Here is a 12,536-nt window from a genome sequence, read left to right on the forward strand (position 1 = left end):
GTAGGCCCTGTTTGTTCAGATTCTTCTCTGTGTCTCTGTATCTCCAGAGATAAGAATGTCCCTTTCTTCTGGGTATAGGGTAGACACCTTCTTGAATGAGTCTGCATCAGGGAAGAAGGGAGGGGAAAGGTGAAAGACCTTCCTGCTTCTGCTGTTTTCTCAAATGCCATATTACTATTTGGGGATTGTATGCCCTGAACCCCATCAATGGCTTTGGAGTCTGGAGCCCTGGACCACAGTTCTGGGTCTGCAGGCACAGCAACAACTGCCCACTGGCGTTGGGGAGGTCTGTGTCCCCATCCTAGCTGTACTGCTTTCTGGCCACCAGGATCACATGAATTCCACTTCCTGGGCCTCACCTGCCCCATATGTAAGATGCAGGAAGAAATTCCTACATCCAAGCTTGATGGAAGGATTCAGCTAAAGCAAGCATCTGATTAAATCAAGTATTTTATAAAGGACACTGAACTTCGTAAATGTGAGGCAGTGTCTTTATCACAGCAGTAGCCTGGGTCTCCTACTTCACTCACCACACCCACCCAGACAGGGTCCTAGAAGGCACCAGGAGATATCAGGGACATGAGGTCTGGGTGAATAACATGCTGAAGACAAGCCCTATGTGTCAATCAACTGATGGAATCGACAGCTGCTTACAGTACCCCCAGGCAGAGGCTAAGAGTGGGCATCACAAGGAGCACTGAGGGAGTTTTCATGCAGGTTAAGCATTGCCCTCCTGGGGGTCCTGTTTTAAATGCAAACAAGAATGGGAGGAAGGAGACAAATGAAAAGGGAGATTTGAAAAACAGGGCAAATCCCTAACATTTCACTGTTAATGACCTTACTGGATCCATTTCCTTCCCAAGTGGAAGAGGCTCATCAACACTAAGCAAATGGGGCTGGGGGTGGGGCAGCAGGCACAGGCAGGAGAGACCGTGCTGGTGCTGGGGAGGGGCAGGAAATAGGGGACAGGGAACCTGGATCCCAAGCCAATTCCACCCCTCTCCCACTCCAGTCTTTCCCTCCTTGATCTGTTTCCCTAAACTGCACAATGAGAGTTGGGTATAATGGTGGAAAGAACATGGATTTCTGACTCAGGGGACCAGCAGTACTGGGTTCCTGTGCCTGTCATTCATGAGTTGTGTGGTCATCAGCAAGTCAATTCACCACCTGGGGGGCCTTCATTTGCTCATTTCTGAATGGAGATAATGCCTTCCTCCTCAAATCGATTAAAAGCAGGGGCTCTCCAAGGAATTCCATTCCTACATATACACCCAAGAGACACGAAAGCATGTCTGGCCAGGCGCGGTGGCTCACGCCTGTAATCCCAGCATTTTGGGAGGCTGAGACGGGCGGATCATAAGGTCAAGAGATCAAGACCATCCTGGCCAACATGGTGAAACTCCATCTCTACTAAAAATACAAAAATTAGCTGGGCATGGTGGCATGTGCCTATAGTCCCAGCTACTTGGGAGGCTGAGGCAGGAGAATCACTTGAACCCGGGAGGCAGAGGTTGCAGTGAGCCAAGATTGCGCCACTGCACTCCAGCCTGGCGAGAGAGCAAAACTCCGTCTGAAAAAAAAAAAAAGAAGAAGAAAGCAAGCAAGCATGTCTATACAAAATATTCACACACAAATGTTCAGAGCAGCATTATTCATAATAGCCAAAAAGAGTGGAAGCAGTCCAAATGCCTGTCAACTGACAAATGGACAAACAAAATGTAGTAGAAAAATACAATGGAATAGTATTCAGCAATAAAAAGGAATGAAGTGCTGACACATGCTACTACATGGATGAACCTTGAAGACATTATGCTAAGTAAAAGAGGCTAGACACAAAAGGCCACATTTTATATTATTCCATTTATATGAAATGTCCATAAGAGACAAATCCATTAAAAAAAAAAAAAAAAAAAAAGGTAGATTAGTGGTTGCCAGAAGCTAGGTGGAGGCAGAAATGGGAAGTGACTGCTAACAGGTAGTTTTTTCGGAGGGTGGTAAAATATTCTGGAATTAGACGGTGGTGATGCTTGGACAACCTTGTAAAGGTATTAGAAACCACTGAATTGTACACTGTACAATGGTGCGTTTCATGGTAGGTGAATTATAACTCAATTGAGAAAATAATTAAAGCAGGAGCTCTGCCATCAGCCTTGATGAGGCTGAATGCTGGCTCTATCGTTCACTATCAGGGCCTTACGGTCTGAAATCACATCCACCTCACAAAGGCGTTGTGGGGATGAACCAAGCAAAGGCTCACGATGCCTTTAGCATAGTACATGGCAATGAATACAACAATGAATGTTGGCTTTGTTTCATATGAGTTCTAGAAATGATTCAATAAGACCCCTGTTAAGAAAAAGAAAAGCTGGGCGCCTAGTAGGCACCGAATGTCCCCTTCCCTGTAAGGCACGCTTGAGGTCTCCAAGTCTGCAGCCTGTAATCAGGCACAGACTCAAGATGAACATGAGCCGACATTTTCTGCCTCGCACAGGGACAGCTCAGCTTCTGTGTGCAAACGGCTGAGCCGCGGACTTCACGGTTCAGTTTTCCCTGCCACGTGGGTACAGCCACCCTCTCCTTTTACGGAAGACGGTCTGAGAGGCCGCTGGCTTGAGTTTTCTCTGAGCAGAGCTGGGCATGTTTAGGCGACAGATAAGCCTGCCCTACCCAGGTCGGATCCACCCAGAAGAGAGGAAGTGTGTGCAAGTGAAAGCTCACAAATGTGTGTTTCAATTCCCAGAAAAGTTTAACGGAGTCGCCCGACAGCACCAGGGGCGATGGAGAGCCATCCTAAGCCTTTCCCTCCCCAGTACAGATATCTCAGCAGCAGCAGTCCGTGGAGCTGTCAACTTCACTCCATGGGACTCTGAAGCAAGGACTCTGATAAGGTTAACTCAGGAAATGGGCTAATTTTAAACACAGCTCGAATACTGAGATGTGAATGGAAATGACTGAGGAAGGAAATAGACTAAAACTCATCTATTACAAATTTGCAAAGGTTTGACCATAACAAGGGTTGGTGTGGAACAAAGGCAACCTGCACATACTTCCCATGGGAGTGTGAACTGGCATGACCACAGATGGCAACTTGGCAGAATCTCGTATATGGGAAGATGCACACATCTCTCCACCTGGTAATCCCAGCCCTAGGTACACAGTTTAGAGCCTAGAGAAACTTGTGCATGCGCTGAATGAGTTGTTCTAGAGAAAGTTCACCAAGGCATTGTTTGTCACTTGAAACATTAGAAACACAAATGCCCATCAAAAGCAGAATAGATGAATTAACTGTGGAGCTTTTATACTCTGTAAGAAACCAGAGCAGTTTAATGAAACAGTTACGTAGATCAACATTTGTAAAATCTCAAAAATATAATGTTGAGCTAAAAGAAAATAAATGGTGGAAGGATACATACAGTATAGCACCATTTATAAGAGTTTAAAACTGGCTGGGTATGGTGGCTCACGCCTATAATCCCAGAACTTTGGAAAGAGGCCTAGGTGGGCAGATCACTTGAGATCAGAAGTTTGAGACCAGCCTGACCAACATGGTGAAACCCCGTCTCTACTAAAAATACAAAAAAATTAGCCGGGTATGATCTCAGCTACTCAGGAGGCTGAGGCAGGAGGATCGCTTGAACCCAGGAGGCAGAGGCTGCAGTGAGCTGAGACCACACCACTGCACTCCAGCCTAGGCAACAGAATGACATTCCATCTCAAAAAAAAAAAAGAGTTTAAAACCACACAAAGCAGGCCGGGCGCGGTGGCTCAAGCCTGTAATCCCAGCACTTTGGGAGGCCGAGACGGGCGGATCACGAGGTCAGGAGATCGAGACCATCCTGGCTAACACGGTGAAACCCCATCTCTACTAAAAAATACAAAAATCTAGCCGGGCGAGGTGGCGGGCGCCTGTAGTCCCAGCTGCTCGGGAGGCTGAGGCAGGAGAATGGCGTAAACCCGGGAGGCGGAGCTTGCAGTGAGCTGAGATACGGCCACTGCAGTCCAGCCTGGGCAACAGAGCAAGACTCCGTCTCAAAAAAAAAAAAAAAAAAAAACCACACAAAGCAATACCATATATTGCTTAAACACTTAAACATTTTGTAAATGGTCAGTATAGCACCATTTACAAAAGGTAAAACCATGTATCTATAAAGCAATACTATATACTGTTTATAGACACATGCATATGTAATAAAAGCATAAAAACATACATGAAAAGATAAACACCAAATTCAGGACAGAGGTCACCTCCAAAGGAAGAAGCAGCTAACTGTCTCAGAGATGGCGCAGACAGGGCTTCAACTATGTCTGTAACGTAATTGTAATTGTGTCTATAACTTCTCAAGCTGAGTAGCAGACACAGAGGTGTTTAGGTAAACCTCAATCTTCTTTTATGTGCCTCAAATATTTCATAATAAAAAATTAACTCAAATGTATTGATTTGTAACGTGACAGTATTAAAATACAGGTTCCAAGGTAAAGCATTAAAACCAACTAGGACAGGTTTTTCTTCTAAAAGAAGGAAACAGAGGAAGCAAGAAGAGCCCTCTGAATCCTATTCCTGATTTTCTTTCCACCTTAGAAAAATGTTTTATCTCCTCTGGATGGGTCTTCAGTCTCTGTTTCTAAACGGGGAATAAATTGCTTGCCTTCTGTCTGCAACACACAAGGCAGGCAGCAGGATGGGGAGGATGCCCTGGGGAGGGAGCCCTGCTGGGAAGCCCAGGAATAATACTTCTTGTACCGTCAACCTCGCTGAGGCTTTTGAAAGAGCATATGAAAGCATACACACACCTACACATATGTTAGTATAGTTGTGTGCAGAAACATTTATAGTGTAATCTCAATTATATATATATATAATTCATACCGGACATGACACTCACTAAGTGTTCCAGGATGCCCAGAGACGACAAGCCATTAAAAAAAAAAAAGTGGCCAGACACAGTGGTTCACGCCTGTAATCCCAACACTTCAGGAGGCCGAGGCAGGAGAATCATGAGGTCAGGAATTCAAGACCAGCCTGGCCAACATGGTGAAACCCCATCTCCACTAAAAATACAAAAAATTAGCTGGGCGTAGTGGCGGCACCTGTAATCCCAGCTACTAGGGAAGCTGAGGCAGAAGAATTGCTTGAACTCAGCAGGCAGAGGTTGCAGTGAGCTGAGATCGTGCCACTGCACTACAACCTGGGCGACAGAATGAGACTCCGTCTCAAAAAAAAAAAAAAAAAAATGCAGGCCAGGGGTAGTGGCTGGCGCCTGTAATTCCAGCACTCTGGGAGGCTGAGGCAGGCAGATCACTTGAGGTCAGGAGTTCGAAACCAGCCTGGCCAACATGGTGAAAGCCAGTCTCTACTAAAAATACAACACTTAGCCGGGCATGGTGGCAGGCATCTGTAATCCCAGTTACTTGAGGGTGGAGGGCGCTGAGGCAGGAGAATCACTTGAACCCGGGAGGCAGAGGTTGCAGTGTGCTGAGATCATGCCATTGCACTCCAGCATGGGCTACAGAGTGAGACTCCATCTCAAAAAACAAAAACAAAAAAAAAAAAGCAGGCCGGGGCAGTGGCTGGCGCCTGTAACCCCAGCTACTCCGGCATGAGAATCGCTCAAACCCAGGAGACAGAGGTTGCGGTGAGCCGAGATCGTGCCACTGCACTCCAGCCTGGGCGACACAGCAGAACTCCATCTCAAAAAAAAAAAAAAAAAAAAAAGAATAAAAAAATACATGGCCGAACGTGGTGGCTCACGCCTGTAATCTCAGTACTTTAGGAGGCTGAGGCGGGCGGATCACAAGGTCAGGAGATCGAGACCATCCTGGCTAAACACGGTGAGACTCCCGTCTCTACTAAAAATACAAAAAATTAGCCGGGCGCGGTGGCGGGCGCCTGTAGTCACAGCTACTCAGGAGGCTGAGGCAGGAGAATGGCATGAACCCAGGAGGCAGAGCTTGCAGTGAGCCGAGATTGAGCCACTGCACTCCAGCCTGGGCGACAGAGCGAGACTCCGTCTTAAAAAGAAAAAAAAAAGAGAGAAAGAAAATACACATTTTTGTGACAATTAATTTGACTCCACCTTACAAAGTTTCTAAGTATAATATCCCTGATGTGTACTGTTTACCAGAAGTCAGTGTTATTTCCAGAAATCAAGACCTATCAAACTGTAAAATTTTTTCCTATTTTTCTTTAAGAGCAAATAAAATGAACACAACCCAGTGTGTATTAAGTGGTTTCATAAGATCCCGTTGTTAAGGTTTATTAGGTCAGAAGGCAGTGGGCACCTGTCCTGCTACTCCAAACAGACTAACACAGCCCCAGAACTGGGGATGGGAGCAGTTTCCTGAAGCACTTAAGGAGCTAACATCCGCAGCCTAGCTGTAAGCAGTTCCTAGGCTAGGGATTTCCCACCCAAGGTATAACCACGCCACGCTGTGGGCCCTCATAGCCCATATGCTTTGCACATATAACACAGCAAATACGTTTTATTATTATTATTATTATTTTAGATGGAGTCTCGTTTTGTCACCCAGGCTGGAGTGTCATCTCACTACAACCTCCGCCTCCCACGTTCAAGCGATTCTTCTGCCTCAGCCTCCCGAGAAGCTAGGACTACAGGCATGAGCCACCACGTCTGGCTACCTTTTTTGTATTTTTAGTAGAGATGGGGTTCCACCATGTTGGTCAGGCTGGTCTCAAACTCCTGACCTCAAATGATCAGCCTGCCTTGGCCTCCCAAAGTGCTGGGATTATAGGCATGAGCCACCACGCCCAGCCAGCAAATATTTTATGCTCCATGAGAACAGGGACCATTTCTGCCTTATTTATAGTTGTCACCCCAGCCTTGCACAGTCCTCTGCACATAATTTAAAAATCAAACATTTTTTAAAGAAATGATTGAGCTCCTGTGATCAGATTTGATCTTCAGGGTTTTCAACTCAATAAGCACACTTACGGAGGCCGAGGCAGGAGGACTGCCTGAGCCCAGGAGTTCAAGACCAGCCTGGGCAACATGGTAAGACCCTGTCTCTTTAAAAAAATAAAAATAAATCAATAAGCAGGTGCCATCAGTCTGGCCACAACTGATTCCTGGATGCGGAGGTATACAGCTCCCTGTCTTTATCCATGTCTTCTCTGAACCTTCTCAGGCATGCTCAGAGCTGATTCCAGTGGCTAAATCTGTCTGCCAGGAATCCCTGACTGCAGACACACACAGAGACAGTCCCAGACACGCCAAATCAGTCTTGTAAAGGGAAAGCTGCCTATGTCTTCTCCGGAGAACAGTAGGAGCATGGGGGCACGGAACAGCTTGGCCAGATGTGAAAGCACCTCACAGCCACCCTGCCTGCCAGTTTATTCCTTCACGACATTCCCAAACTATCCAACCAGATAAAGTGATGGGGCTTCTCTTGGGAGAAACTCTAGGAGTATCTAAGGCAGAAGAGGCAGGGATTGTAAAGTCAAGATTCACCAAGAAGCTCTCACTGAATATTTGTACAACATCAGAATTGAGAGGTTATGAGACACGTCTCATAATTTTTTTTCTTTTTTTTGAGACAGAGTCTCACTCTATCATCCAGCCTGGAGTGCGGTGACACAATCATAGCATCACAGCTCACTGTTTTGGGATCAGTCTTTTGGGCTCAATCAGCCTCCTGAGTAGCTGTGACTACAGGTATGTGCATGCCACCAAAGCAGGCTAAAAAAAAATTTTTTTTAAGATGAGGTTTCATTTTGTTGCCCAGGCTGACTTTTCATAATTTTCTCTTTTTTTTCTTTGCCACTGCAAGAACCCACAGATTTTTCATAATTTTCTTTTTTCTTTTTTTTTTTTTTTTGAGACAGAGTCTCGCTCTGTTGCCCAGGCTGGAGTGCAGTGGCATGATCCTGGCTCACTGCAAGCTCCACCTCCTGGATTCAAGCGATTCTCCTGCCTCAGCCTCCCGAGTAGCTAGGACTTCAGGCGCACGCTACCACGCCCGGCTAATTTTTGTATTTTTAGTAAAGATGGCGTTTCACCATATTAGGCTGGTCTCGAACTCCTGACCTTGTGATTTGCCTGCCTCGGCCTCCCAAAGTGCTGGGATTACAGGCATGAGTCACCGCGCCCAGCCAGGTTTTTCGTAATTTTCTAACTCTCACCTCTCTCACCCCTGAGCAATAATGAATGGGAACTTTTTTTTTTTTTTTTTTGAGATGGAGTTTCGCTCTTGTTGCCCAGGCTGGAGTGCAATGGCGTGATCTTGATCTCAGCTCACTGCAACCTCTGCCTCCCAGGTTCAAGTGATTCTCCTGCCTTGGCCTCCCAAGTAGCTGGGATTACAGGCATGCACCACCACACCCAGCTAATTTTGTAGTTTTGTGGAGACGGGGTTTCTCCATGTTGGTCAGGCTGGTCTCGAACTCCCAACCTCAGGTGATCCACCCGCCTTGGCCTCCGAAAGTGCTGAGATTACAGGATATGAGCCACCGCATCAGTCCTTTTTTTTTTTTTTTAATGCTTGCTTTTGCAGCCGGAACACATGGGCTCTAAGGAATGTACCTTGGGCAGTCTTTTAATTGCTCAGCCTACTCTCCCCTGTCTTCCTGGGCCAAGTACTCAAGGACTCCTGAGTTCAGCCATTGGACAAAACACACCTGTCTGCTCACCTACTAGTGGAAATCACTTAGCGTTATGGGGATCTCACCCAGAGAAAATCCACTGGCATTTGCTCACCATTCTGACAAGCGTGGAGTAAAGGAAGTCTAATCTTTCTTTAGAAGCCAAGTTCTGACCTTCCTGGACCCATCTTCCCTTTCTAAACAAACAGAGCACTATGCAATCCTTCACCCTGCTCCAAGCTCCTAATGGCTAAACCGAATGGAAGAAGCTGGCGAGATGAGACGCGTGTTTAAAGTTACTTAGGGCCGGGCGCGGTGGCTCACGCCTATAATCCCAGCACTTTGGGAGGCTGAGACGGGCGGATCACGAGGTCAGGAGATGGAGACCATCCTGGCTAACACGGTGAAACCCTGTCTCTACTAAAAATACAAAAAATTAGCCGGGCGTGGTGGCGGGCGCCTGTAGTCCCAGCTACTCGGGAGGCTGAGGCAGGAGAATGGCATGAACCCGGGAGGCGGAGCTTGCAGCTAGCCGAGATCGCGCCACTGCACTCAGCCTGGGCAACAGAGCGAGACTCCATCTCAAAAAAAGAAATTAAAATAAAAAAATAAAAAATAAAGTTACTTAGAGGTCAAAGAACCCAGCCTCTAGCTGCAGAACTAGCAGACGTCTGGGATTCTGGTGAATAGAATCCTTCGCAAGCACACATATGCCTCCCTTTCCTCCTAAAGGCACTAGAAGAGTGAAAGGAATATATGTGTTTTGCGCTTAGCTCAGCCTAATTCCAGGACACCCTCTTCAACAGCACCCATTAACCAATTTATGCAGATGCTGTCTGGATAAGGGGATTCCGAGCTGGGAAGTCAGATACCTGAACTGTTTCAACCCAGGACGTAATTTTATGGAGTTGAATTACTGATGTGCCTCATAGGCAATGAGGAGAGAAATGACACCCTTTTCATGATCATGTTTGGATTCTAAGCAATTCCAAAAACTTCCCTAGCATGGTCCCCACCTTCCCTTCTCCTACCTCTGGTTCTGAGGGCAAGAAGATAGATGAGGGTTACTGAGGGATGCCAGGTCTGTCTCCAGAGTGCCGGAGGCTGCCTACAGCTGGAGGGCTGAATCATCATGGCTGCCCACGCTGGGGGAAACTATCCTCAGCAGGTCCCCGCTGGGAGGCAGGCAGAGTCCAGCACCACAGGAAGAACAGGGGGTCCTACACCTTCACCTAGCCTTTCCTGTGGTGAGTGGTAGGTGGAAAGAGCTGGTCTCTAAGAAGTCCTGGGCCCCAGAAGAGCAGATGTGGTCCCCCAGCATCTGCACACTTGGGCAAAGCTGAGTAGGTCACTGGAGCAAGTACCCACTACATCACTGTCTGTAGAAGCCCCAGGCTGGAGTGCAGTGGTGCAATCATACCCACAACCACACCCACAGATGGCTGTGCTACATAGTCCACTATGCAAAATGAGGGGACCCCTGGCAGGAATCCACATACTCCCCTATAGAAAGCAGTATAGGAAGTCCGTGGTGAGAGACAGGCAAACATCTTGTTTTTAAGAATCTCCTTGACAAATAATATCTGGTGGAAACCTTGGCCTTAAGACAGTCCTCCAGCAAGGTTCTAGGGGGAGAGAAGGGAAGAATATGAGAATCCTAAAGGGGCCTAGGAGATAGACTGTGCATCCATAGATGTGAATTGAGCCACCCGCGGGAGTGGAGAGCTCTGGGCCCACCCTAGACACTGTATGTCTGAGAAACATGTCCCACTGAATGGAGTCCAAACCTCAGCCCAGCTCAGCTGCTGGAGGCCACCGGCAGCCAACAGCCAGCAGTCTGTTGTGGGTGGTGGTGGGTGTGAATGTTGGAGGTTTACAAGGTCACCCAGGCACACCCCCGGTCCAGCAGCCCACTGTCTTGAGCTATAAAGGACACCACGTGCAGGAGGATAGTGAACTCCTCTTGGCTTCAGGAGGCCTGTTCTGGGCACTTCTTGCCATGCCGGGAGAACTGTCTCCCTGGTTCAATGGGAAGAACATCAGTGATGCACAACACCACTGGAGAAAACTCATGAAACGCACACAACGGTAAGCATGGCTCCCTGGTCAGTGGCCAGAAGGAAGCTCCAGGGTGCTCCATAGGAGCAAGTGTTTTGAATGCTATGGTTTGACAACCCCAGAGTCATTGCTTAAAGCCATAAAGAACAATGGCAGATGACATTCCCAAGCCTATCTCCTACCTACCTCACTCCCGGTCCCCACCCACCATGGGATCCAAGATCACAGCAGGGTCCCCAGGGGCTTCGTCTCTCAGTACCCACTCCCTCCTGGAAGCTGACCTCCAGGAGGACCCAGGTGAAGTTCCTGGGTGGAGGAACTGGGAGACCTGGATCCCCCCGACTGGCTCTGCTTCTAACTCACGGGGTGACCTTGATATGGTTGCTGTGCTTAGTAGGCCTGTTTCCTATGGTGCCAGATGAGGGAGTCGCCTTAGATGCACAGGAAGGGGATGGAACACCCTATGGCTTGCCCGGCAGAAAATCCAGGCCTGTCGCTCCTGCCTTTCACCTGTAGATCTCCACCTGTCTGAACTCCAAAATCAAGATGACTTTGTGAGTCCATCCCAGCTAACCCCAGCAATAACGTCACCACGTTCAGGGTGAGTGGGTCTGGAGCCTGGACCAGACCTGGCACTGATAAAATGGGCGTCTTTCCCTACAGCTTAGGCTGTTTCTTAAAAATATAGTAGCAAAGCTGACAGAAGGGACAGATACACCTTTAAGACCTGCCAGCGGACAGTATTTTACACTAAGATGTCAAAGGCAACAACACCTCAAGACAGGAGGATGCATGCGTCCAAGTGCTAGAACAAGCATGCCACAAGCATATGCGTCAGGCGTCCACCCAACTCGAATGACCAGTCTCTTATTTAAGCTCCTGTGCTGGCTAGAAATTACAGCTTAAGAAGAATAAAAAATTCCATTCAGACGTGCCGCTCCAGACACGAGGCCTATGAGCAAAGTTTCCGGTGGCCTAGCCGCCCCTCCCCGTTCCAGGAAGCCGGGCGGGTCACCTCGTCCTCAGATTAACGAGCAGCTCAAACAACTGGGAGAGTCTGGTGACAGCTTCTCCGGGGCACCCGACACCCTCCGCCAAGAACCCCAAATATGGGAGGCCTGGCCTCCGGCCAGCACCCTCGCCTGCTGCTCGATCACCTTCCCAGCATCTCCGTGATTACACCTCCTCCCACGGCGCTCGGACCCTCCCAAACAGGCCCTGCGGAAGGGCCCACCGGCCACCTCCCCGCACAGCCCGGGGGCCTATCTGACATCCAGGGCCCGTTTCAAGGACACTGCAGCAGGCAGCCCAGTCTCGGGGGTCTTCCGCCCGTCTACTCCCCTCCCAAAAACGCACACACACAGAGACACTGACAATGCCGGGAGAATCGAAGGCGAAGCCTTTTCTCGCGCCCTGCAGTCCAACTCGATGCTGGCCCAGAGGAGGCCCGGCGAGGGAGGATGGAGGCGGCGGAGGCGGCGAGCGGATGCCGGAACACAAGGCTGCGGCCAGGACCGGCGGCGGCACGGGCGGGGGCTCACCTTTTTGACTTGGTCATCCTTCAGCTCCGTGAAGTAATAGGCCAGGAGCTGCGCGGCGATCATGCTGGCGGTCGGGGGCGCGGGGCGGCAGGCGTGGGGCCGTTCGGTCCTCCGCAGCCTTGGCGAGCTGTGGTCCTCCGGCGGCTGCTCGGCGGCTCCTCCTCCTCCTCCTCCTCCCCCGGCTCCTCCCCCTCGGCCCGGGGCGCGGCGACAGCTCGCGCGCTCCCGGTCTCCGCGCTCCCGTCCCCTGGAGGGTGACAGCCGCCAGCCGGCCCACCTCCTCCACGCCCATTGGCTGCCGCACGCCTCTGCAGCGCCGGGCGGTGGCGTCCGGGCCGGGG

General features: G+C 49.3%; 1 protein-coding gene across 1 annotated transcript in view; it reads right to left on the minus strand.

The window, feature by feature from the left end:
- HK1 (hexokinase 1) overlaps window positions 1-12,334 on the minus strand; it is an 85,562-nt gene extending 73,228 nt beyond the window's left edge. The window contains exon 1 of the mRNA XM_015147490.3: window positions 12,196-12,334. Coding sequence (XP_015002976.2) covers window positions 12,196-12,258 — 63 coding nt within the window. The 5' untranslated portion in view covers window positions 12,259-12,334. The remainder of the gene's footprint in view (window positions 1-12,195) is intronic.
- Between the last annotated feature and the right edge of the window lie 202 nt (window positions 12,335-12,536).

Source organism: Macaca mulatta, chromosome 9 (assembly GCF_049350105.2).
Source record: "Macaca mulatta isolate MMU2019108-1 chromosome 9, T2T-MMU8v2.0, whole genome shotgun sequence".
Classification (NCBI taxonomy): domain Eukaryota; kingdom Metazoa; phylum Chordata; class Mammalia; order Primates; family Cercopithecidae; genus Macaca; species Macaca mulatta.